Source organism: Astyanax mexicanus, chromosome 6 (genome assembly GCF_023375975.1).
Source record: "Astyanax mexicanus isolate ESR-SI-001 chromosome 6, AstMex3_surface, whole genome shotgun sequence".
Lineage (NCBI taxonomy): Eukaryota > Metazoa > Chordata > Actinopteri > Characiformes > Acestrorhamphidae > Astyanax > Astyanax mexicanus.
In genome coordinates this window covers 6,796,402-6,823,146 of record NC_064413.1, presented here as the reverse complement: position 1 = coordinate 6,823,146, position 26,745 = coordinate 6,796,402, and the positions used below count along the sequence as shown (strand labels likewise).

The 26,745-nt window shown below is 37.8% G+C and overlaps 3 protein-coding genes across 5 annotated transcripts in view; 2 read left to right on the top strand and 1 right to left on the bottom strand.

Moving 5' to 3' along the window:
• Window positions 1-3,355: 3,355 nt before the first annotated feature.
• Window positions 3,356-26,745, top strand: part of slc2a3b (solute carrier family 2 member 3b) — a 39,969-nt gene continuing 16,579 nt past the window's right edge. Inside the window, exons 1-5 of the mRNA XM_022673989.2 lie at window positions 3,356-3,882; window positions 9,703-9,804; window positions 11,734-11,894; window positions 12,083-12,323; window positions 13,907-14,069. Coding sequence (XP_022529710.2) covers window positions 3,856-3,882; window positions 9,703-9,804; window positions 11,734-11,894; window positions 12,083-12,323; window positions 13,907-14,069 — 694 coding nt within the window. The 5' untranslated portion in view covers window positions 3,356-3,855. The remainder of the gene's footprint in view (window positions 3,883-9,702; window positions 9,805-11,733; window positions 11,895-12,082; window positions 12,324-13,906; window positions 14,070-26,745) is intronic.
• On the top strand, window positions 16,166-20,791 carry LOC111188859 (uncharacterized). Its single transcript, XM_049480747.1, has 8 exons — window positions 16,166-16,514; window positions 17,531-18,201; window positions 18,301-18,346; window positions 18,480-18,571; window positions 19,165-19,275; window positions 19,445-19,548; window positions 19,978-20,150; window positions 20,582-20,791. The coding sequence occupies exons 1-8, from the start codon at window positions 16,488-16,490 to the stop codon at window positions 20,789-20,791; spliced, it is 1,434 nt and encodes a 477-aa protein (XP_049336704.1). The 5' UTR covers window positions 16,166-16,487.
• On the bottom strand, window positions 20,424-26,282 carry LOC111188860 (uncharacterized). Of its 3 annotated transcripts, none has more exons than XM_049480745.1 (12): window positions 25,843-26,282; window positions 25,695-25,736; window positions 25,541-25,611; window positions 24,993-25,093; window positions 23,309-23,512; window positions 22,983-23,069; window positions 22,527-22,798; window positions 22,292-22,420; window positions 21,901-22,041; window positions 21,669-21,789; window positions 21,341-21,574; window positions 20,424-21,247 (listed from the first exon to the last, which is right to left on the bottom strand). In XM_049480745.1, the coding sequence occupies exons 1-11, from the start codon at window positions 26,110-26,112 to the stop codon at window positions 21,345-21,347; spliced, it is 1,668 nt and encodes a 555-aa protein (XP_049336702.1). In that variant the 5' UTR covers window positions 26,113-26,282; the 3' UTR covers window positions 20,424-21,247; window positions 21,341-21,344. The 3 variants fall into 3 exon arrangements, with proteins under 3 accessions (XP_049336702.1, XP_049336701.1, XP_049336703.1); XM_049480744.1 differs by having other exon boundaries at window positions 24,993-25,096; window positions 25,843-26,281; XM_049480746.1 differs by having other exon boundaries at window positions 22,527-22,786; window positions 24,993-25,096; window positions 25,843-26,274.

Genomic DNA, 26,745 nt, shown 5'->3' with positions numbered 1-26,745 from the left:
CAGTTCTGAAATAGAGGCCTGTTTGTTTTGTGATCAGCCTCCCAGTGCCTCCCACTAGCCCGTACACATGACCACAGGGAACATATAACTGGTCCCATTGTGAAGAAACCGAGATTCAAAGGCTTTTTATTTGCAGGGTTCAGGTGGGAGGAAACGTAGGATGAACAGAAGTCGCCAAAGTCACGCCATGTCTAATCGCTTAATCTCTACTGTAAACATTACGCTATCCCCAAAACTAGTCTTTAGCAGGGTTGCCAGGTCTAGCAAAAATGTCCATCCCCAAAGATTGTGACAAACATTTGAAGCAAATGGAATATAAATGGGAGAAAACACGGTTTGTACCTAAGATACAGAAAAAGTAGAACACTTTTTACAGGGTACAATCTAGATTCTCTGCCCAAGCCCGACACAATGCTCAACCCGAACTCGGCTTGGTCGGGTCGAGATTTCCAACACTTTCCTCAGGCTCAAAAAAATGGTCTGTGACATAGGCCTACACTTTTTGTATGCTACTTTTTTATTTCATATAAAGCTATGATAGCATGATAATCACAATACAGCAAAAATAACAAATCGCACTGTTATAGTAAATATTCGTTTTCTTAAATAACAGGCCTATGCTTTGTCTGTGCTGCACAGTTCTTTAACATTATTCTGAACAGATTTCCCTCATTTAAACAACTCTGAATTGTAGTTAAAAGGTCAGTTTTAATGCTTTACTAACTAAAAATATGTTGGCTCGGATAGAATGTACACAGGGCCTGATCATAGATATAGGATGTAAAGAATTTTTATGCTGTACCTGTAATGACCACTTTAGTTTCTCTGATTTTGCAATTTATAGGTTTATGTTTGAGTAAAATGAACATTGTTGTTTTATTCTATAAACTACAGACAACATTTCGCCTAATTTCCAAATTAAATATTGTCATTTAGAGCATTTATTTGCAGAAAATGAGAAATGGCTGAATTAACAAAAAAGATGCAGAGCTTTCAGACCTCAAATACTGCAAAGAAAGCAAGTTCATATTCATACAGTTTTAAGAGTTCAGAAATTAATATTTAGTGGAATAACCCTGATTTTTGGCTTGCCTTTGTTGATGGAACAATACATTCTGAATTATATCAGAGAATTCTAAAGGAAAACATATGTCAGGAACTCTGTCTCTGAACTGAATCTCAAGAGAAGGTGGGTCACGCAGCAGGTCAATGACGCAAAGCACACAAGTCATTCTACTAAAGAATAGTTCAAGAAGAATAAAGTTAATGTTTTAGAACAGGGACAGATCAAAGTCCTGGCCTTAATTCAATGGAAATGTTGTGGGCTAAAGGAGGAATGATCTGAGCAATAGTTACCAGAAACATTTAATTGCAGTTATTTCTGCAAAGGGCGGTTTACACATGTAATATTGGATATTTTTCCTCAATAAACAAATGAGTAAGTATAATATTTTTGTTTCATTTGTTTAATTGTGTTCTCTTTATCTACTTTCAGAATGTGTGTAAAAATGGATGTTCTTTTGATGTCATATTTATGCAGAAATGTAGAAATTTCTAAAGGGTTTACAAACTTTCAAGCACAGCTGTATGTGGTTTTGGACTGTAGGTTGAACTGTGCAGGTAATGAGGATGGTGGAACACTGGGAGTGAGAGGGATGGGTAGGGTTTATTATTGTGTTTCTGTTCTTTCTGATTTCTCAGTTTTGTAGGGTTATGTTTTTGCAACTGTTGAACTAAGTGGGAACAAACTGAGATGAAAAAAATGAACACAAAAATATTCCTGTCATAATCTTACTTTGTTTTTAATTTTATTTTATTTGAAAGTCTGATTTATGCAATTTTTGAAACACTGTTTATAGGGACATTGGTTTTAATAGTGCTATTTTTTGCCACACTTTAACAAAACTTTACCCCTTAAACAACACTTGGCGAGAACAAAAAAACAAGAGAAGAAAGTAAAATAAATAAATAAAATGATTATCACTGTTGCTCTGCCTTGGGGAAAACCAATATTTTAAAGGATTTTAAACTTTGCAGAAAATTAATTAAGGTAACTGTTTCTTATAATACGTGATAAATCCGTATTTATTATTATTATTATTATTTTTACTATTATTATTATTATTATTATTTTAAAAACCTAATGTAGCTGGAAAACAGCGAACCTGGCAACCTTGCGCCTTAGAAGTGAAGTAGGAACTGTACCCCGTTAAACCCGCGCTTTGATTGGCTGGAAGTTTTTCGGTCAGTCAGTTTTGACCAATCCTAGCGCTCTGGGGGGCGGGGCTTGTGAATAACCGCGCGTAACAGGTAAGAGCGAGAGCGTCTCAGACTGAACTCGTCAGATTGACCATATTCAGCATTATTCAGACCCAGCAGCAGCTGCGGGTACGTACAGATCTATTACACTGATTTAACCACCTGCTTCTCATATATTACTGCTTTATTCCAGCTTTTAATGTAATTCTGTAATATAAATATAGCCTTATATTAGCTTTATGCTTCAGATTATTATTTATATTAACTATAGTTAACAAAACAGTGATAAACAAACCAGAATATTTTTTATTTTTAGATTTTTAAAAATCCTCCTCTTGTTTAGATGACAGTTTTGCACATCTTGGCTGGATTTTCTCAGTCAGTTTTAAGTCACTTGGAATTTAGACTTTCAGTTAACAGCTGTGCTGAACTTGTCAAGAGTTAATTACTTGAATTTCTTGTCTCTTAATGTGTTTGAAAGCATCAGTTGTAAAGTTGTGAAGAGGTAGAGTTACAGGTATACAGTAAATAGTGAATATTTGAGTAATGTTCTAATCCAGGTTATGAGAAGAAATAACTACTCAACTATGTAAAGAAATGAAGGTCAGTCAATTTAAAACATTTTAATAACTTTGAAAGCATCCTTACAGAGACCATCAAAAGCGTTATGATGATGAAACTGGCTCTCATCAGGACTGCCCCAGGAAAGGAAGAACAAGAGTTCCCTCTGTTGCACAGGATAAGTTTATCAGAGTTACCAGCCTCAGAAACCACAGGTTAACAAAACCCAAATAAGAGCCCAAAAAATGCTTCGATGATTTTGGTTTGTTTAACACTTTTAAGTTACTACATGATTCCTTATGTGTTTCTTCATAGTCTGAATGATTTGATTATTTATTTACAATTTAGGATAAACATTTTAAAACATTTAAAACAATGAAAAGGTGTGTCCAAACTTTATATTGTTACTTATTAATATAACACAATAATAATAATAATAGTAATAGTGAAGCCGAAGTAAAAGTACACAGTTAATATTACAAAGTTAAATCAACATTTTTAACACATGTATTGTAAAATTAACAGTTAAAAACGTGTTTAAAAAAAGTGTTTTAAAAATGTAACTCTAATAGTGCTGATGAAACAGTTGTAAATTTACAATTTAATAATAATGATAATAAATTAAGTTGGTTTTGCACTAATAGTAACTGTAAAAGCTGAAGGTACAGTAAATATTTAAAGATTTAATCTAAACATGTTAAAGCAGGTAAAGCTAATGAAGGCCTACGTGCTTTGCTTCACATCGCTTCACACGTGGAAGACACGTTGTTGCGTCTCCTCCTTATTTACGTACGTTTAAAATGAATCTGGCTGCAGAGATGATGCAGCTCGTCGACTACACAACATCCGCCAGGAAATGAGTTAACCAGCGCTCTCTTTTTATCACAGAGAGCGTTCGTGCAACAGCGTCTGCCACATTTCATCACTGCCTGCTCTTAAACCACCTACTTCTCTGTCAGAAAGATATACTGGAGCTTTCAGCAGTGGAGCTCGAGCAACAGGAGAAACTGAGAGAAATCAACCTGAAAAGCAACCATGCAGAAGATGGAAGATGCCAGCAAGGTAATGCTATTTTATCATTTTACAAACCTAAACACAGAACTACTCAACTAGTAAAAAAAAAACTTACTTTAAGAAATGAAGGTCACTCAATCTGAAACCTTTTTAAGAACGTATCTGAATTTAGTGCTGTTGCAACCATCAAAAACTTTATGATGAAACTGGCTCTCATCAGTTCTGCATCAGGAAAAGAAAAGAGATTAACCAAAAGTTACCTCTGTTGCACGGGATAAGTTCAATAAGTTTATTAATTTAACATTTTTACACTTTTACATGGATGACTTTAGTACAATTAATTTACAATGTAGGGAGAAAAAAAATATATATATATTTCTAGCTGCACCATGTTTGGAAGCTGTACTTTGTACTGGCTCTCACTGTGAGTTGTTAATTTGCTTAAAAACAGTTTTGTAATACTCCACCAAGGGAAAAAAATCCAATATTATATATGTATAATGTATTTTTTGCATTATAAATCCTTTAATTTTCCCCAAAATCGAGAATTGTATCAGTCAGGTTGTAAGAAACAGTACTTAAGTTACTCCAGTAAAGTACAGCACTATTCAGGAGTTTCATTAAAGTTTTTCCAGCATTAAGAATCAAAACTTGAGCAGTATTAGCATTAGCCGCTAACCAGACTCAGTGTTAGCTCTTTCACCAGTCAGAGGTGAGTATTATCAGGCTGTAGCCTGCTGCTAACCCCAGCTAGCACTGCGCAAGTTCTCATTCTCATTGCCTTGATTTAAATGCCAGGGCCCTCAGAACTCTACCAATGAAGTGTGGAGCTAATATGAGTTTGTTAATGGTGTAAAAATAGGGATTTTTTGCATGGGTAACTCTATACCCATATCTCTAGCACTGTAAGCCTGTTGGGAGTAGGGCTGCCACGATTAGTCGACTAGTCACGATTATGTCGACTATTAAAATAAGTCGACGACTAATTTAATAGTCGATTAGTCGTTTTTTTTTTTTCTTTGTTTTTCTCTCCAAACTGCTGCGACTGCCTTTCTGTCCTGGACGCACATGCGCAGTAGTGGAAACCGGGGTAGGTAGTGGACGACATCTCAGGACATTATACAGACAGGCTCTGGTTTCATGGATACCCCGCTACAGAACTCAAAAGTGTGGGATCACCAAGAAAATAAAAGTGAAACGCGTGCAATGCAATATCTGCAATGAAGAACTTGCCTTCCTCGGCAGCACAACCGCGATGCACGAGCACCTGAAAAGGAGGCATGTTGTGGCTGATTAAATGACGAAGAAGCTAAATTGCTATTTAGCTGCTAAAATTAGCGTAAACAGAGCGTTAACTTAGTACTTAACTTACTCATCTTGATAGCTTTAAAACAGAGGTCACTAATAGGCGGACCGCGATCCGGATCCGGACCCAGACGTTGTCACAAATGCCGTCCCAAAGCGATAAACTACAGAGAAGGATTTCATTCTGACAGTGGCTTCTGTTTTCAGTGCTTTTCGGTGCAGTAAGGCAAGGCAAGGCAAGGCAAGTTTATTTATATAGCACCTTTCATACACAGCGGTCATTCAAAGTGCTTTACAAATTAGAAAATACACAGAGAAATCAAATAAAAAAATAAAAATAAAAAAAACATGTAAAAGATTAACAGTAAAAATGGAAATAAAAACTAAAATAAGAATAAAGCATGATTGATTAAAACATGATTAAAACAAAGAGAATTAAATTAAAAACATGTAAAAGAACAACAAGGAATTAATAAGAATAAAGCATGAATAAAACATAATATAAAAGTGCCGTTACAGAATAAAAGTGGGCGGAGCTGCAGTGTTTTAAGCTGAGCTAAAGGCCTGATCAAACATGTAGGTTTTCAGTCTGGATTTAAACATGTTTAGTGTTGGAGCTCTTCTAATGCTCTCTGTTAACTGGTTCCATTTAAGAGCAGCGTAGTAGCTAAACGCTGCCTCTCCATGTTTAGTTTTTACTTTAGGCAGCTCTAACTGACCAGTTCCTGATGATCTGAGAGTTCTGCTCGGCTCATACTGCTGGAGCACATCAGATAAATATGCTGGTCCTGCACCATTAACACATTTATAGACCAGTAACAGAACCTTAAAGTCTATTCTGTAACATACTGGTATCCAGTGTAGGGATTTAAGGATGGGGGTGATGTGCTCCCTTCTTTCACTCCTAGTCAAAACTCTGGCTGCTGAATTCTGAATCAGCTGAAGCTGTTTGATGGTCTTTTTTGGGAGTCCAGTTAGGAGTCCATTACAGTAATCAATCCTACTAGAAATAAAGGCGTGGATGAGTTTCTCCAGGTCTGATTTAGACAGAAAATCTTTGATCTTATTGATGTTCTTGAGGTGATAAAATGCTGATTTGGTGACGGCTTTGACGTGACTGTTAAAAGTGAGATCAGAGTCCATTTGTACACCAAGATTACGCACTAGTTCTTTAGATTTCAGGCTTTTTGAATCCAGATAGGCAGCTAGTCTGTGCCTCTCATTACTATTCCCAAATAAAATAATCTCTGTTTTATCTTTATTTAACTGCAGAAAGTTCTGTCCCATCCATTTATTTATCTGCTCAAGGCATTTACACAGTGAGTCAATGGGACCGAAATTGTTTGGGCAGAGGGCCATGTAGATCTGAGTGTCATCTGCATAGCTGTGGTAAGATATCCCATAGTCATGCATGATTTCACCCAGAGGAATCATATATAAATTAAATAAGAGTGGCCCAAGAATTGAACCCTGGGGTACACCACAGGTCACTGGCACAGTCTCAGAAACATTATTTTCCATTTCCACGAAGTATTTCCTTCCTTGAAGGTATGAACTGAACCATTTTAGGACAGTTCCAGAAATTCCAACCCGGTTCTCAAGTCTATCTATGAGAATGTTGTGGTCAATGGTGTCAAAAGCAGCACTGAGATCAAGCAGTAGTAGAATAGACATTTTTCCTGAGTCTGTGTTTAAGCGAATGTCATTGATAACCTTAATAAGTGCAGTCTCAGTACTATGATTGGGCCGGAAACCTGACTGAAATTGGTCTAGACAGTTATTTATGGACAGGAAGTGCATAACTTGCTTGAAGACAATTTTTTCAATTATTTTTCCAATGAATGGTAGATTAGAGATTGGTCTGTAATTGTTCAATAAGTTTGTATCTAAATTTTTCTTTTTTAAGAGAGGCTTCACAACGGCAGTTTTTAATGCATTTGGGAAAACACCTGACATGAGTGAGGTATTTACAATTTGAAGAATGTCTGCTGATATTGAGTAAAAAACATTCTTTAAAAACTTGGTTGGTAATGTATCAAGACTGCAGGTGGATGATCTGAGGTGACTCACTGTATCAATTAAAACTTCTTCATTAATAGTGCTAAACTGGCACATGCTGACTATGATGCTTTTGCATGGTTTTGGAGAGCACATGGGCTACTTGGTGGATAGAGATGTACTGATGGCTTGTCTGATATTGTGGATTTTAGTATTAAAAAATTTAGCAAACTCATTACATCTCTCAGTTGAAACTAGCTCAGGGGTCATATATATAGGTGAGTTAGTTAGTCTGTCAACCACAGTGAAAAGAACTTTGCTATTGTTAATATTATTGTTAATAATGCTGGAGAAGTAGGTTTGTCTACATGTGCACATTATTTTATTGTAATCACGCAATCTATCTTTAGATTAGTAAACTCACAGATCAGTCATATGTGGTGTAAAATCACCAAACGCTCTCCTCTGCCAATCAGATCTGTGCAGACCGCTGCCCTGTGTACGGTAATGTACACAATATCTGGACAGAGAGGCATTTTTTATTAATATACTTTTTTTTCATAATAGTTCAAACAACCTCACGGTTGAGATGTTTCATAAATGCCAGTGCCTTATCCTTATTTTACACAGTTGTTTACACTTTATGCTAAACAGTAAAATAATTGTCTGTTACAACAAGCTGCATATGAACTATGATTTTAATTGTTTTTATTTTTAGTTAGCATATAGCTGAAATCTAATGTTGGTTGTATAATAGCAGCTGCATTCTATTGTGATAAACTGTGTTTTATATTCAATTAACGTATGATCCGATTAGTCGACTAATCATAAAAAATAATCGGTGATTAGTCGACTATAAAAATAATCGTTTGTGGCAGCCCTAGTTGGGAGCATCAGCTAAAAGCACTGTACTTCGGAATGCTAAGGGTGAACGGAGGTGGTCTGTTCGACAAAGGTTTGTACTCATTATCATGTTTCACTACACAAGTCCATTTCACACCAGATTTCTCCTTTAAGTGTGATATCCACTTCAGCTGTCTGTATCTCCTGAATAAGGCAAGCTTGGGGTATATTAAGAAGAAGTTGAGAGTGATCAGCTGGAGAAGAAGTCTGGAATGTTCCTCCAGTATGGAACTGCATGTCATGACTTGAGCAGGAGCATTACCTCAGCCTGCCCTCGCTCATAGTGTAAATTGACAAAATCAGGAAAGAAGCAGAGTCAGTCAAACGTTTAGACACACCTTCTCATTTAATGTTTACACTAAAGTCACCCAGACTATGTACAACAGAGGGAACTGTTGGTCTTCCTTTAATGAGGGGTCCTGATGAGAGACAGTTTCATCATTGTATTTTTGGTGGTTTTTGCGACTGAACTTTCTTGAAAGTTCTTGCAATGTTTCATTCTTTACTTAGTTGAGTAGTTCTTGCTTCTTATAATATGGATTAAACATTACTCAAATAGAGCTATACACTGTACATCAACTCTACCTCTTCACTACTTTACAACTGATGCTCTCAAACACATTAAGAGGCAAGAAATTCAAGTAATGAACTCTTGATAAGTTCAGCACAGCTGTTAATTGAAAGCCTGAATTCCAGGGGACTCTACCTGATAAAACTGACTTAGAAAATCCAGACAAGATGTGCAAAACTGTAATTTAAACAAGAAGTGCCACTTTTAATTATTTAAAATATAAAACATATTCTGGTTTGATTGCTAAATAATTACGTGTATTTTTTTCATAGTTTGAATGCCTTTAGTATAATCTATAATGCAGAATATATTTTTAGATATAGAGTACTGTATTCTTTATTATGAAACTTATGCTCACTGAAATGGATGTGTAATGTGAATTTCCAGGGTTTTGTAACTGAAACCTTGGCTGTGGAGACTGTGTTAAGAAGAAAGAAGAAGAATGTTGCCTGTGTGTGTTTGTGTGTGTGTGTGTGTGTGTGTGTGTGTGTTTGAGGGCAGGGAAGCTTTAGTGTTGATAGTGGCTGTTTAGGATGTGTATGGGTCAGTTGTAGAGATATTGATATTTTTTGATAATTTATTTAATATTTTATTTTATTTTTAATGGTAATATAATTTAAACACATTTTTAACATCACTCAGAACCTCCTAATCTAACCAGCACAGCGTCATCCATCTGTTACCAAAACCTAAGAACCTACTAATAATCTAACCAGCACAGATCAGCCATTAATTCCATCTATATAATGCTGCAGACCGGAGCCCTCAGTGGGCGTGGCTAAAGGGCAGAGCATGTGTCAATCATTTTCGCCTGCAGACAATCAGATACTACACGAAAAAAAAAACACGAAAGTGCTATTCCAGAAAAACGAGTATTTTAATCTTTGATTTAAAAATATCTAAAGTTAGGGCTTTTCTAACATTTTCATTCATATATTTTTCAGAATTACATTGTATCAAATGAAATAATAAATGTATTGTGTATTATTTTTGGTCATTTTATCCACTGTTAGTCAATTGTATGTGTCATCAGTCTGGGCTTTGATCTGTGGTTTTTAACGCTGATGTGTGTCATCTTATCTCTTCTGCAGAGGAACAGGATGACGTGTCATTTGCTGTTCTGCGTCTGCACGGCCGCCATTGGCTCCCTGCAGTTTGGCTACAACATTGGAGTCATTAACGCACCGTATAAGGTAAATATTCTGTAGTCACCAACATGCCCATATTAAACTTTAAAAACTTTTGTAACTGTGGTCTGAGCTGGATTTCTCCATGTGGGGGAAGAGATCACAGTAGGGTGTCCTCCTTTCATCATGTTCTTCAATGATCAGGATCCTACAGGATAAACCACCACAGAGTAGCTATTATTATTTAGGTGGTGTTTAAAATACTTTTGTAGAAGCTGAAATTTCAACTTAAGGTTTTACTCAATTAAAAGTGTAAAAGTGCTAGTTCCAAAAGTACTTAAAGTATAAAATTAAGAAAGGAAATAAAAAAAACAACAATGTTAATGTTTTAAGAGTTTAAAAATCAATATTTGGTGTTCGAATCACAGCTTTCATGCATCTCGGCATGCTCTCCACAAGTCTTTCACACTGCTTTTGGGTGATTATTACTTCACTTCTGGCACAAAAAATCAAGCAGTTCAACTTTGTGTGATGGCTTGTGACCATCCAACTTACATCTTACATGATTACAGGTTTTTCAAAAGGGTTCAGGTCTGGAATTGACCGTCAACTTTTTAAAATGTCAGTCAGCAACCGCAGGATGATATCAAGTGACCTATAAAAAGAATGGCAAATGGCAGCTGTGGTGAAATGCATGGAAAGAACAGTTTAAAAAATCTCTAGCAGGACTCAAGCTAGAAAAAGGACCTTTTTCAATGAGAAGCCAAGTCAGGCTGAAGTTTCTAAAGGTTATAAGAATTGGACTATTGGTGTACTTGCAGCAAATTTGGCTGAAATTGGGCAGTTTGGTCTTTGCAATTGACGCATGATTTAAACTGCATACAAGGTTATCCTGGAAGAAAACTTCATTCTGCTCTGGCAATGTTTCCCCAACTCTGGGGACTTTTTTTTGCTCAATTCCACACAGTTTGATCAATTAAGGCACGGATGATGGACCACCAGATCACGACAGTGTCATGGCCAGCACAATCTCCAGTCCTGAACCCCATTGAAAACCTATGGAATGCAATAAAGAGGAAGAGTTTTTTGCTGCAAGTACACCAATAGTCCAATTCTTATAACCTTTAGAAACTTCAGCCTGACTTGGCTTCTCATTGAAAAATGTCCTTTTTCTAGCTTGAGTCCTGCTAGAGATTTTTTAAACTGTTCTTTCCATGCATTTCACCACAGCTGCCATTTGCCATTCTTTTTATAGGTCACTTGATATCATCCTGCGGTTGCTGACTGACATTTTAAAAAGTTGACGGTCAATTCCAGACCTGAACCCTTTTGAAAAACCTGTAATCATGTAAGATGTAAGTTGGATGGTCACAAGCCATCAAACAAAGCTGAACTGCTTGAATTTTTGAGTCAGGAGTATAAAGCACAAGGTCACTCAAAAGCAGTGTGAAAGACTGCTGGAGAGCATGACGAGACACATGAAAGCTGTGATTAAAAATCTGGGTTGTTCTATCAATTATTGATAATGAACTCTTCCTTAGATAAAACTTGAGTATTGTTGTTGTTTTTAAATAAATATGAACCTTTTTATTTTGCATTATTTGAGGTTTAAAATTTCTAATTTGACTATTTCTATTTTTTATTTAGAATTTGGGAGAAATGTTGTCAGTAGTTTTTAGAATAAAACTACAATGCAATGTTCATTATACTTAAACATATGTCTATAGATTATTTTGAAGTGGTCTGTAATTTTTTTTTTGCCAGATTTATCACCAATTTCTTTTCAAATAATTTCTAAAGGAATAACAGTGTATTTCTCTAAAACTCTAAAGTTCTCTCTCACCACAGTACACAGTACTGGTTTCCTGTAACCATTATCGTTTCTCATGAGTTTTCCTGTCTGATAACATTAAGCAGTCTATGTTAGTATGTTGTAGACTCTGACTGAGCGTGACTAAGTTCCTCTTTCTCTCTCTCTCTGACGATGATGTTCAGAAAATACAGGCCTTTTTTAAGAATGCGTCTCTGGAGCGCTACGGCCAGGCCATGGATGACTGCACTGTTTCTAACCTGTGGAGCTTCGCTGTGGCCGTGTTCAGCGCTGGAGGCATGGTCAGCTCCGTCTTTGTAGGAGCACTGGTCAACAAGTTCGGGAGGTCAGTTTCTGAAGGCAGGGCTGAGCAAAATGTCTCTTAAAAAACAAACAAAGAATGCACCTGCCAATTCATGTTTCACGTTTCAGGTTCATGTTTGTTTATCTGCTCCAGACAGTCCTATTCTATTGGCAGAAAATTAATATTAAAAGTATAAAAGTCTCTCTTTCTCTCTTGTTTCCCACCCACAGAACTAAGTCCATGCTGCTGAGTAATACCCTGGCTCTGATTGGTGGAGCTCTGATGGGATTAGCCAGCGCTTGCCGCTCGTATGAGATGGTGATCTTGGGTCGGCTGGTCATCGGTCTGTTCTGCGGACTCTACACCGGTCTGACCCCCATGTATGTGGGGGAACTGGCCCCCACGGCCCAGCGGGGAGCCTTCGGCACTCTCCACCAGCTGGCCATCGTCATCGGCATCCTCATAGCTCAGGTGAGCTCACGGCTTTACGTACATCTTTACGTGATCTTTTTCTCCTTATACCTACATTTTACCTAATTAAGCAGTTTTTAAATATACTTTGATATTATAATGCTATTTTTGTTCTGGTGATGTGCCTAACAAAAATATATACTTAGAATTATTTTATAAAACTGTGCTTTTTTTGATAAAAACTTCTGGAACTGTTGTAAAAACTGTTATTTAGTCACATTTGATAGCAAAACTGATTTTTTTCATTTTCATACTAATAAACTGTCCAGAACTACACTTAAAACGTTTACTTTAGTTAGTTTATTGTAGGTAAAAGAACTTTAACAGCTAATGCTTATAATGAGATATCTTGCTTTTTTTACCAGTCTATGTACACTCCTTAAAATGAATGTTGTGTGAATGTTGTCTCTACTTCGATCACATTATGTTTTTAATATGTTTTCTGTTGTGTTTTTAATGTTCCATTGGATAGCTTATGCAAATATACTTAAATTGTATTAAATAGTGGCAAAACTAACATATGACTAGTATACTGAGTATAAATCTAGTGCAACTTTATTTGATTTTAATTACAAGCAAGTATTAAGTATTAAGTTAAGTACAGCCCTATTTTAGGGACTGTTTTATTGGTTTGTAAACTGGATTAAGTGGTTCCTCTACAGCAGGGGTGTCCAAACTTTTTTGTTGGGGGCCTGAAGGAGAAATATATTTAAAGTCACGGGCCACAATCTGTAATAAAACAAATAATGAAATATACCACTTTAAATAATACTTTTTCCTGATTATTTCATTTACACACCATTTTACTTGACTTACTATCTTTATCTTTGACAGTGTTGTGTAAACTAAGATTTTTCAAATTAAACTCCTTAATTACGACAACTTTTAGACTCTTCGCCCCGTTTTTCTGTGCTAGAAATGCGCACTCTCTCCGCTTTTAGACTCTTTGCCCCGATTTTCTGCGCTTGAAATGCGCACTCTCTCCGCTTTTAGACTCTTTGGCCCGTTTTTCTGCGCTAAAAATGTGCACTCTCTCCGTTTTTCGACTCTTTGCCCCAATTTTCTGCGCTTGAAATGCGCACTCTCTCCGCTTTTACACTCTTTCTGCGCTAGAAATGTGCACCCTCTCCGCTTTTAGACTCTTTTGCCCCGTTTTTCTGCGCTAGAAATGCGCACTCTCTCCGCTTTTAGACTCTTTGCCCCGTTTTCTGCGCTTGAAATGCGCACCCTCTCCACTTTTATATTCTTTGGCCCGTTTTTCTGCACTAGAAATGCGCACTCTCTCCGCTTTTAGACTCTTTGGCCCGTTTTTCTGCTCTAGGAATGCGCACCCTCTCCGATTTTAGACTCTTTGGCCCGTTTCTGACTCCTAGCGTTCAAACTTTGAATCTCACATTATAAAAATCTGCTTAACAGCGGACCAACTTTCATTCTATTTCTAAAATACCTTGCGGGCCGCTCCAAAAAAGGAAACGGGCCGCAAATGGCTCGCGGGCCGTAGTTTGGACACCCCTGCTCTACAGTATAAATCCCTGAAAGATTTTAATAAATCGAAGCTGTAATTTTACTGTTTTGCTGTGTAGATTTTAGGTTTGGAGGTCTTGCTGGGCTCTGAGTATCTGTGGCCGCTGCTGCTGGGTCTGACCGCGCTTCCCGCTGTACTACAGAGCGTGATGCTGATCTTCTGCTCTGAGAGCCCCAGATACCTGCTCATCAACCTGAAGCAGGAGGAAGAGGCCCGCAGGAGTGAGTGACGTTTATATACTGTCCTCTCACAGTGTGTGGAGGTTGCCATTTCTTCTTACTTAAACACTTAAAACACTTGTATTGTCACAGATATTACCAAGCGCTGAAATAATTGTATTTGTGTTATTCTTGCCTATGAAGACTGAAGGGTTAAGGATAGCATTTTCTCCCCAATTTACACGACCAATTACCCAACCCACTCATTAAGACTACCCCTATCACTGGTGATGCCCCAACACCAGGAGGGTGAAGATTAGCACATGCCTCCTCTGATATATGTGAAGTCAGACTCCGACCTTTTTTCGAACTGCTGCTGATGCAGCATCACAGAGCGCTCGGAGGAAAGCGCAGCAACTCGGTTCTGATACATCAGCTCACAGACGCAGCCTTGTGCTGATCCACATCACCTTTTGGAGTGATGAGGGGAAAGAGCGCCATCTACCCACCCAGAGAGAGCAAGACCAATTGTGCTCTCTCAGGGCTCTGGTAGCTGATGGCAAGCTGCATGAACAGGATTCGAATCGGCGATCTCCTGATCATAGTAGCAGGGTTAGGTTTTAAAGGGAATTTTTTTTATTATTATTTTTTAAACCATACTTACATTTTTCAAATTTTCCAAACCAACCTGGCCCTGTGTTAAAAAAAGTGTTTTCCCCTAAATCTAATAACTTGGTTCTGTCACCCTTGGTCGTTTACCGATAACTGATGAGTCTTTAACATCTTTGTGGAGGAATTTTATTCCCCTCTTCTTTGCAGAATTGTTTTAATTCAGCTACATTGGAGGGTTTTCCAGCATAAATATCCTATTTAAGATCACCCACAGCATTTTAATGATCTCAATTAGACCTGGCCACTCCAATTTTTTTACACATTTGTTTGTGTGCTTTAGGTCATTGTCCTGCTGCAGAACCCAAGTATGCCTGAACTTAAAGTCATGAATGAATGGTCAGATATTCGTCCTCAGAACTTTCTGCTAGAGAGCGGAATTCATGGTTCCATCTATTACAGCAAGTTGTCCAGGCCAGTTCCACTTTTGTCTCGTCAGTCCACAGGATATTTTCCTGTCCTGGGAATGTGAAACTGGCCTTTATGTTCTTTTTGGTCAGCAGTGGTTTTTATTTTGGAATTCTCACATGGAGACCATTTTCACCCAGTCTGTTTCTTATCCCTGAGTCATTAACACTGACCTCAACTGAGCCAAGTGGACCTGCAGTTCTTTAAATGTTGTTCTGGGCTCTTTTTTGTCACCTCCTGGATGAGTTGTCCATGCCCTTTTGGAGTAATATCGGTAGGCTGGTCACTCCTAGAATATTAACCACTGTTCTATGTTTTCTTCATTTGTGATTTTGATGTCACTGAGATTTCTTCAGGGCACAATGTGTTGCTTTTTGAGATGTTTTATCCTGCTTCATGCAGGGTTCATACATGTTCTAACTAATACATTTCCATGACTTTTTCATGACTTTTCCATGCCTTCAAAGCTAATTTTTATGACCATACTTTTATGAGATTTTTAAAACATCAGTGCAGACATGGACAATAAAACACAAAATTGACAAAAAATATTGTTTCAGTTTAATTATTGTAGGTCTAAAATGAATCAGATAAAATGTTGAAACACAATATTTAATAATAAAAGGTTTGCCAGATCCTGAGAGCTTCATTGCTTAGGCTAAATTACTGAATTAACTCCGAGTTGACGTTTTTGTTAGCTTAAAATAGATTTTCTCCATCGATAAACTGAAACACAAAGATTTTTAGACCAAATTTCAAATTTTAGACCACGATTTTTCCAAAACTTTTTGGGTATTTTTATTTTTACAAAACTTATCCAGGCCTGGAATTTGGTATTTTTAAATTATATTGCAATTTTCCAGGTTTTTCATGACTGTATGAACCTTGTTCATGTTGTCAGACAGGGCCAGATTGCTTGTTTTTGTCCCTTAAGAAATAAAATCATGATTAAAAACTGCTTTCGTATTTACTCAGGTTATCTATGGCGTCACATTAATGTCAAAAGTCGAGGGAGCAAAAATACAAGTAGGGGGCGCAAAAATACCAGGTGAAAAAAAATAACCTGCTTGTTTTAACGTTTAGCGTGTATAAATTTCCTTCTCGCAAGCGCAAATGGGAAACTCATGAGCAAAAAAAAGGGAATGGTGTGCGCGCTGAAGAAAAAGTTGCTCTCGAGCTTAATTTTTCTCCTCTCGGGGGCTTTTTTTCCTCGCGCGCTGTGTGAATTACCTGCAGCAGCAATTTCTGCTCGACTGAGTTTTTTGCGCTCGAGTTTTGAAAGGGGTGTTTTTGGCAGTTTGGGGGGGGAGTCAGGGTCGCCTCCCTCAGCGAACGCTATTGGCCGATATCTCCACAGTTTGTGACGGACCGCCTACTACCAGCAGTCTCCTTCAGAGAGCAACGATGGAGGGCGAGGAGGAGCGACAGCAGGTGAGTTTGCTAGCTGTGCTAAAAGCCTTTGGGTTTATCTAAATAATAATAGTAATAATCCGGGGTTACACATTTCTGCTGACCGTCTTAGTACTTTTTTTTGTCTTGAAGCTGATTATTTGAAAGATATGGGTTAGTTAGCTTGCTAACGTTATATAACTAGTGCTATCCCCGTTAGCAATGCAGGCGCCGGGTCTTCCGACCGCGGTGACGCAGCGGTAACAGTGCCGGCGACCGGGTCGTAAACAATCCCGGACAGCGGGTCGTTCCACGACGCTGAGCCGCGTTTACAGTGCTTCGATTCGGTCAAATGTGACCCCAGGTACGGATAGACAAACGTGCTGGGAAATAATGGTGTCAGCCTGGTTTGTAAGCATTCCGTACTGAACCGTGGAAAATGCACCCAAATATTTTCCCTCTGTGCTTAGAACCGTTTGGCTGCAGTGGAAAAGCTAGTTAGTTAGGCGTGTTAGCGTTACCTAACTTGCGAGGTAAGAGCTGGCTATTGTGTACGTGATTTATTAGCATTTATTATTTTATATTACCTTGTGTAGCTATCTAAATAACTTTCAAAATTGATACACAACGGTAGCTTAGCTAGGGTAACGTTTACAGAGTATTAACTGCATTGTGATATGTTTTTTGTTGTACCGTTATGCTGAGGTGGTATTTGACACGCTAATGATTGATGGATAGTTTAAATTACAATAAAGAATGTATATAGATTTTTTTCATAATAGTCCATTCAAGCTCTATTTTTGTAAAATCGAATAATCGTGTTGGCCAACAATAAAACTACATTTTCTATGTACTATGTTATATTACCAACAACTAACACGTTTAAGAAAAATATATATTTACCACATTAGTATTTATAACATTTGATATAGTTAATCTAGATTAACAGTAGTTAACTTTTAAAGTAAAAAAAACTGGTAGCCCCTAAATAAATGTTATGAATATTTTTTAACATTTACATAGCGTTTTCCTTAAATAGTTTTTCTCTGTCTTTACAGGACACTCTGAGAAGACACCTGCTCTCAAGGCTTCTCTCCAAATTAGAACTTGGGCTCACAAGAGAACCTGTCGATTTAGATTACATGGAATTTACATGTAGGCAGGAGTTGTATTTGTGTAATGCACTGTCCAGACACATTGATATGCCCACAGAGATTTTGCATGCTCTACAGGACCTTTTTAGGCTTGTGACCGAACACATTGAATGCATCAGTGGCAGAAATAGATATGTTGAGACACTACCTGGGCAGATGGGGCGTCCCAAGTTAGACATTGAGAGAGAGACCTTGGAAGAGTTCCTAGAAACTGACTTGCCTGTGCCCTGCATTGCAAAGATGATGGGAGTCTCAATACGTACAGTGTTTAGACGCATGCAGCAGTTTGGCCTGTCGGCTAGACGGTACAGCAGTATGAGTGATGAGGAACTGGACAGGGTGGTACAGGATGTAAAAAATGAAATGCCGATGGCTGGCTACCGGATGGTTAAGGGGAGGCTGCGATCACTGGGAGTCCATGTTCAGTGGAGGAGAGTGGCTGTATCACTGCACCGTGTGGATTCTCTGGGAATCATCTCAAGACTTGCTGGATTAGGCTGTGTTGTACGCAGGACTTATTCTGTGAGAGGTCCTCTTTCACTTTGGCATGTGGACACAAACCACAAACTAATCAGGTTGGTGTATTTAACTAACAAAATTATAAGCCTAAGTCATTGTACTTGTACTGTTAGTGACTGCATTTATTTATTGGACTTAAATGTACTACTCACTAGGTACAACATTGTACTGTTTGGCGCAGTGGATGGGTATTCCAGAAAAGTGAGTAATTTCATGCTGTTTTGTCTATCACTTCTTAAAAAATTTACAGACTACTGTACCTATACATATACAAATTACAGTATCTTCTTTTACTTCTTTTAAAAGGGCCACATTTCTTAATTTTACATTGCAGGTGATGTGTCTGCGTGTTGCTACCAACAATCTGGCATCAACTGCGTTCGCAGCCTTCAAAGAGGCAACAGAAAAGCATGGCATACCATCAAGGTAAAATTTTTGCATTTTGAATAGACATGATTACTACAAATTCATGAAGATTGTCACTGACTACTCTTTTGAGAGCAACAATAATATTTTAATTTTAAAATAACTTATTGCCAGTTGTTTATTGATTAATACAACCAGTTTATAGAGCAGTGAGCGTTTAATTATTATTATGAATGTTCATAATTTACTATTGGAATATGAATATTTTTAACTATTCTGATAAAATAAAACCTATGTTTTTAAACAGTCAGCATGCCAGCTCATGAATGTTAATGAATTCACCTTGCAACATAAAGAAATATTTCGGTCATCAAAAAATAGAGGTCATGTACAATAAATTAATAATGTAATTATCCTGACTTTTAAGGTTCAAATACAGATTCCTTGGACATTTTATATTTAGAAGTACTAGTACTATATTTTAGAAGTACATAGGAGAAAAATAATTATTAGTACATTGTAGTTTCACACTCTTACTGGTTATAGAATCTGGATTTTAATGTATTAATATACTTTTTTTGTGTGTGTGTGTGTGTGTGTGTGTGTGTGTGTGTGTGCGTGTGTGTGTGTGTGTGTGTGTGTGCACCTTACAGGGTCAGAGCTGACCAAGGTGTTGAAAACGTTGAAATCGCAAGATTTATGTTTAACGTTCGTGGAACCGACAGGGGAAGCTTTATGTCTGGCAAAAGCGTTCATAATCAAAGGTTTGTTGTAGGTTACTAGGCCTATTTTGTGGAAAATGACTTGCTTTTCTCACCTTTTGTCTTGCTTCAAACACTGACATCTATGCATTAAGTTGAGAAACTTTGACATAACTGTTATAGTTAACTGTGCTTATTAGATGTGACTTAATAATGATTAACTTATTCATAGAATTGAACGCTTGTGGCGTGATGTCAAAACCTGCGTGACCTCGAAGTACCAAAACATGCTTCAGAGTCTGGAGAGGGATCAGCTTCTTGATGTTTGCTCCTCAGGTTGGGAAGTCTGTACACTTTAATTTGTCAGTAAATGATTGTTTAAGATATACAAACCAGCTCCACTCCATTTTTTTTTTGCTCCACCTGTGCCTATAGCACAATTTCAATATTTTAGTAATTGTATTTTTTTTGGCCTACTTCTTTATCCTGAAGAAAGGATGAAAAAGTATACAGAGAAACCGACTACAGTCTGATATTCTAGAAAAACAAAGTGCTCATTTAAAGTGAAGTGTTTTTGTTTTTTTTAAACCAATAGTATTTGATATTTTGATCATGGCCACATTTCGTCTGGCAATTGATGCAAAAATACTTTTGACTACCTGTCATGGTTAAGATATATGCAATGACTTGATTTGCTTGAATTAAACAGTGTGTCTGCAAACGTTATTGTGAAAGCTTAACCACTACCTCATGTGTACTCAACAGAAGACCTTTTTGCTGTCCATGCGGTGTTCCTACCAAAACTAAGGAAAGACCTTGAGAGTTTCGTTGATGGTTGGAACAATCACCCAATTCGGACAGAAAACAACATGACCCCTGAGCAGTTGTGGTACTGTGGTATCAGGGAAACCAGTATTGATCAGCCAGAAAATGTTGAGGTATTGGTCCTGTTTTAACTTTCATAATTTAAGTACTGATAATAGCATGTGGCCAAATGTATGTTAAGTTTATTCGTACTTGGAAAATTGGATATACTTCACACACGCACAAATGCAGTTAATAATTTATGTTGCATTAGACTTGAAGCAGATGCCTGTAGCATAAATCATAGTTGTGTTCCAGGTACATAGGAATGTCATAAGAGAAAATGTCTTTTGAAAACTATAACAGCTTTACTCACCCATTCATGAAAAAAAAACAAGATTCAACCATTTTGAATGTTTTACATTTGGCATTTATTAAAGATTATCACTCAAATGTTATACTATATGATAATTTAGTCACAAATGTAGTGTATATGTTCAGAGTAGTCCAATGAAAAATTGGCTTTATTACAATACTTAGTACTCTGTTCTGTTTTCTGTGCTAGGATCTAGAGGAGCCTGACATTGACTGGGACATTGCCACAAACCACGATGGCGAGATTGATGGAGAGATTGTGGTTCCTCAAATTGAGTCGCATTTAAATGAAGGACAAATACAGGTGGTTCAGAGCCTCATTGAACAGAGTGACCCAGACCTGCCGGCAAGGGACTTGTATTTAACATGTCGTGAATACATTTTGGCACAGGGTGAGTAGGGCCAATTTTGCTCCCTCTGAGCACTAGCAGCTTGATGGCAAAGCTGCATGAGCGGGGGTTCGAACCTGCGATCTCCCGCTCATAGTGGCAGCGCTTTAATTTTAAGAGCTTTGGATTTTTCAAATTATGTAGTGTGTATTAATATATTTGTACTATTTACTGAATTAAAAAAATAAAGACAGCTTTGGATTGATCAAACATTGGTGATGTTGTACTACGGGAAAAAAAAAAGAACTGGGCTCCTCTGGCGAACTGGGCTCCTCTGGCGAACTGGGCTCCTCTGGCGAACTGGGCTCCTCTGGCGAACTGGGCTCCTCTGGCGAACTGGGCTCCTCTGGCGAACTGGGCTCCTCTGGCGAACTGGGCTCCTCTGGCGAACTGGGCTCCTCTGGCGAACTGGGCTCCTCTGGCGAACTGGGCGCCTCTGGCGAACTGGGCTCCTCTGCAACATGGTTCTAGGAGAAAGAGTTTAAAAGAATGTACAACTGCCCAGAGACAAAAAAAAAAAAAAACAGTTCACAGTAAATGGTACCTTAAATTATATTTACCTGTTTAGACAAGGCCAAAGCCAGTATCCACAGACACGAGACAGACCATAAGATCAGCCTTGAGCTCCTCAAATTTCTTGTAGTGATTTGGCAACCGCAGACGTTCTGAACATGTCGCAGCAGTTGGAAGGTGTCTTGGTCCTCTGGATTGAACAAATTCCAGCTTTAGGCGCTGAGGTGGCACCTCCCAGCCGACCCAGAACTTTAGTAGCATCTTTAATCTGTCAGAGGAAGCTAAATCAAAGAAGGTAGTAATAAACTGTTAGCAAATAATTGGTTGATTAAATAGAGCAATTTTTCCACAAAAAACATAACACAGACTGAGTACCCTCTTCAACATATCTTCTGAAAAATGCAGAGAGAAGAGCAATTGTCTCTTCAGGCATGTCGTCATCACTATCATCGTGATTGGATCTTGCACGGGGCCATATAATGGACTGCAGGACTTGCTTCAGTATTGCACAGGGAAAGATAAATTGAAAAGATTCACATATACTTGTCTAAAAAAAGGCCTATGCCTCTTACAAGTAAACTCTTCTGTAGGAAAGAGATGAACGTACCTGTGGTGTTAACTGAACTTCTGTTTCTGTAGGAAACAGCAGCGGTACGACTTCAGGTCTGTGTTCGATTAATGGCCAAATGCCTGTGTCTTTTATCCCTTTTTGGAGCTGCTTAATCTGTGCAGTTACTCTGCCAAGAACCTGTTGTGGTAACAGTACAGTCACAAACGTACAATGAAATATTACAAAAACTTTGTAGTTAAGGGCTAATAACTTAATAGTAGTTAGCTTGTGAGGGAGATCATCCATACATTTTTCTTGCTATTTCTATCACATTTACGGCTGCTATTGCCCAGCAATTCATGTTAAAATTGTCATGTATAGACTTTTGGGGAAATAAAGGCAATCATGTCATGACAAATGAACAGTAAATATTAAGCAATATACATACAGCATGGGAGAGGAGCTGCTGGAATATCAGAAGCTTGTTTGTGTCTTTTGTAGGCACTGTGCAGTACCAATCCAAGCAGAGATTGTTTATTCTTGACAATTCTTCCTCAGTCCACTCTTCTTTTAGCAGCTTTAAACATGAACATTTCATTGTCAAATAATCATATCTGAGGGATATCCCAATGTAGCACATTTTTTAATTGACTGATTCAATATGAGATATAAGTTGTACTCACAAGACCAATAGTGTCCCTTTGCTCTGTATCGGGGCAGTCTTCTAGGCAGAGTTTTGATTTTGTCATTTCCTTTTGGCAATTTGTTAAGGCACTGACCACTGCCCGACTCAACCCAGACAGTGTAGGACCACCATTGATCACAGAGTGACCAAGGATTCTACCTGCCATACGGAAAAGATCACTCTCCAGAAGCACTGTAGATGCAGCAGGAACCAGGTGGTCAGGTTCTCCCTCAAACAACAGAGTCTCCGCTGCATTGCCTAGATCAAAATCTAATTTAATATTTGGTCAAAGGGAATCTAACAATTATTTTGCATTATATTCATGTTTATTAGAAAATTGGCTACAATACATTTACATGCTTGTATACATGTTATCAGCATGAGCTCAGCTATCATTTGTTTAATTTCAGTGATTGGTATTTTGAAATTGAGAAGTATTAAATAGCACACATACCAAGGTTTAGTTTAAAACCATGCTTTAACCTGGCAATGGCTGAAGATAGCACATGTCTTGTCACACCTGCTCCAATTGCAGCATCCCCTATTATCACAAAATATACATATTGAAACAGATCATTATTTTAAGAAAACTATTACTCTAGTTTGTAGAGAATAATAGGTTAGCAGGTAAAATGTATTTATTGACCTATTGATTCATTCATTCTATAAAGTCACATCATACCATGCAAAACTGGTGATACATTCCATGATTCAGTTACTATTTACACTTGTTTAAACCATTTTTGTGTGCATAATATATTTTTTCATTACATTTCATACCTTTAATGCTGCAGCGGAAAGGAGCTTTCCATTGGCTTTTTTCATAGTCACTTTTGTAAAATTTGATGAGAGAACAATCCCTTTGTTCGTCATCATCTGTTGCATCCAGGGACAGAAGGAGTGATGGTTGACTTGCCCCCTCTTGTTTAAGTTGCTCCAGGAAGAGCTGTACAGCCTCTTGTGGATCTTGCACTGATTTCCATTCTCAATAAAAGAAAAAGGCACTACTGAATGCAGAATGCAGAAAACATGGGAAATGCTCACAATGAAAACTGGATTTTCGTTTATAGCAAAAAAATATAAAAGTACCCAATGTAGGGTTGTCACGATACCAAAATTTTTACTTCGATACCGATACCAACTGTAGTATCACGATTCTCGATACCAAAACGATACTTGGAAGAAAAAAAACAATAAAAATATCTGAACATAAAATGTTTATTTTTGACTGAACTGGATTGAACACTGAACAATCGGTGCAAACGTTTTTATTCTAAAATGAAACCTTTGAACAAAAAACAAGTTTCGTTATTATAACCTTAACTATAACATAATTATCTAAACACTTCCTAAAAACTAAAACTAAAACCAGAGGTAATGGTAGCCTGACTATGTGAACCTGACGGGCGGGCAGAAGTTAAGTTCTGAATAAGGAAAATAAAGAGACAGAAGAACATTACAATGTTGTGTTCATTTTAACACTCACTGCTCCGTTTTATTAATCAACAGTTTACCGTTTTTAATAAGCCCATGTTCAGTGTAACGATCAAGCAGGCTACGTGCCTGACCACAGATTTGCGATGGAAACGCGAAAACGTGAACATCTTGAGTTCATGTTTCACAGCCAATGGGATAATGGAGAAATAGAGAAAACCACGGGTCCAAAACAAAACTCCTGCACACTCCTCTCCGTGTTAACATGATTTACTAGCAGTCGCTAGTAAACTCTGTCGTATTTTGCGGCTTGCGCGAGCGCTTACAACTAACACCGCGGACCGCGAGGTGCAGCCGCGCTTGTGCCGAATCCGCTACTGAATCCGACTCCCGCTTCGTGGACAGAATCGGCACAACACCCCCCGCTGTACAACTGCGGGAGTGAAAACAGCGCTAATAAATAAAGTAGTTTAGTTTCACTTTCAGTTTTCGTTATTTTATTTAAAAATAAAAATAGAAATAAAAAACAGATGCCTACATCTCAGACTATTTTCCCACACTTCACTCCTCGCGCCCGTTTTGTCCACAAGTCGCGGACGAGAGACATCTGTTATTTTAGCCGTCGCCATTCTACACTCGCTGCTGCTCTGCTGGCTTGCGCGTGAATCGATTCATTTGTTCAGAACACTAAGTTTATCTGAATCCTGCCACACCGACTGCTGCGGTGTGAATCAGTTTTCTTATGAACTGAATCAAATCGCGCCTACTAATTTGACTCATTTGAAGCTAGTGACTGGGCTATATACAGTATCGAAAGCATCGAACGCTAAAGAACCGAATCGTTTGTGATGACGTAGTATCGAAAAAGAATCGAACCTTCGGTACACCGTGCAACTCTAACCCAATGTGAGGCAATTATGTCCATAAATGAACAAAAGTATTCACTACATGATCAACATGTCTACCCCTAACAAACGCACACATTTCCTTCCAACAGACAGCCCCCAACATCTCCCAGGGTGTTTATTACCTTTAATCGCAGGTACTAATGGGTAAGCAGTTGATAGCGTTGACTGAACTGCTGAAGCTGCAGAGGATGTGCTGGGTAGAGTGTCCCTAAAATGAAGATGACTGCTAAATGGAAAACAGTAAAAAAGGTTTTCCCAACGGTACATGCGTATGAACAAAATCACACACAAACAACAAAATCGAATTATTAGGCTGAGAGTAAATAACTGGAAAAATACAGAAATGTACAATATATTGCCAAAAGTACCCACTTGCCCCCATTGCATTTGGTGATGTAGGGCTTGGATGGAGCTGCTCAGCCTTGGAAATCCATTCCATGAATATATCTACTAATCTGAAGCTACATGAAGTGATTAACACTGCTGAAAGTTGGTTTCTCTGTGCACTACACTGACAAAGCAAGTTTCTTTTATTACCAGTTGCTTCTTTCTCTATGTTATTGTATCAATGATTTGGATGGGTAAACAAATACTTTTGGCAAAACAATGTATGGTCATGCATTCCAAAAGCATTAGTCTTTACGTAAATAAGTGCAATGATTGCTCTTACCTTTCACCACAAAAGCTTGCATGTAGCGGCAGGTCTGTAACAGGGTATGGAACCTCACATATAGGGCAAATCTACAAAATACAGAAAATGTTATGCCTTTCAGTTAGGTGAGTTCCCAGACTGAAAGTTTAATTAACATTAATACTTTATTTACCTCAGAAGGATCATCAGTAATTTCACAATCTGAGTCAGTGTCCTGGTGGGGTGGGAAAAACAGGCAACACCACAATTACAAATAACTTGAAACTGTTAAACTCTATTTATATAATTACAGGAACAAAGTTATTGCATATTGTACATACAGTTTTCTGGCAATCTTGAATGTGAAGTGACAGCAGCTGTACAGGTACATGGATCTGGCAGTTGATGCATTTTGCCTTAGGCATTTTGGAAAACTCTTTGGCCGAAAAGGGCAAGGGGCTTGTATCCAGGCTCTCCTGGATTGGCATTATATAATAGCAGCTCTTTCCAGTATAACCAGTTGTTAAGTGGGCTCCAGAATAGCCCTCTGCCTCAGGTGATACAACATTTAGCCTCCGCTGCCCTGAGCCCCCTGTTTGATTGAAACACATGTAATTATATTTTTAGGATTCAGCATTCTTGATATCTGCACTGCAAAGAAACACTGTATAATTAATTCCTATTTGTGTGCACTGCAATGTGTTGTACATTAGCACATAGAAATCACTTGTGAATTGTCCTATATTTCCATAAGATTTTATAATGCCTTTTCATACTAATAATTTATACTGTAGATTCACTTTCTTACCAGCTGGTTTATAGAGCAACCAAGCCCCATCCAAGGTAGCCATTTTTGGAAAGGATTCTAGAAGGAGTGCTGAAATCTATAAATTAAACATGAAGACTGCAGTAAATGTATGAAAATTATGTATTAAAACATGATAATAAACTGCAGATTGTAATGGTTTTTAACAAAGGATTAGCCACAATGCATTACCCATTTTAATACATACCTTGCCATGTGTATTAAATTAAAGCATAATCAATGTGCAAGGATTTTTCATCATGGGGATGCATTTTATAATGTTAACCTTTTTGAAAGGAAATAGACTCACTAACCCCCTTTCAAATAACCTTAAGACATGTTTTTGCACAAATTATTAAGAAAAGAAATAGTGTCAGTTCTTAAATAAAATGTAACTGTGAATGTGACCCCTCATATGGGGTCACATTAAGCTTCGATA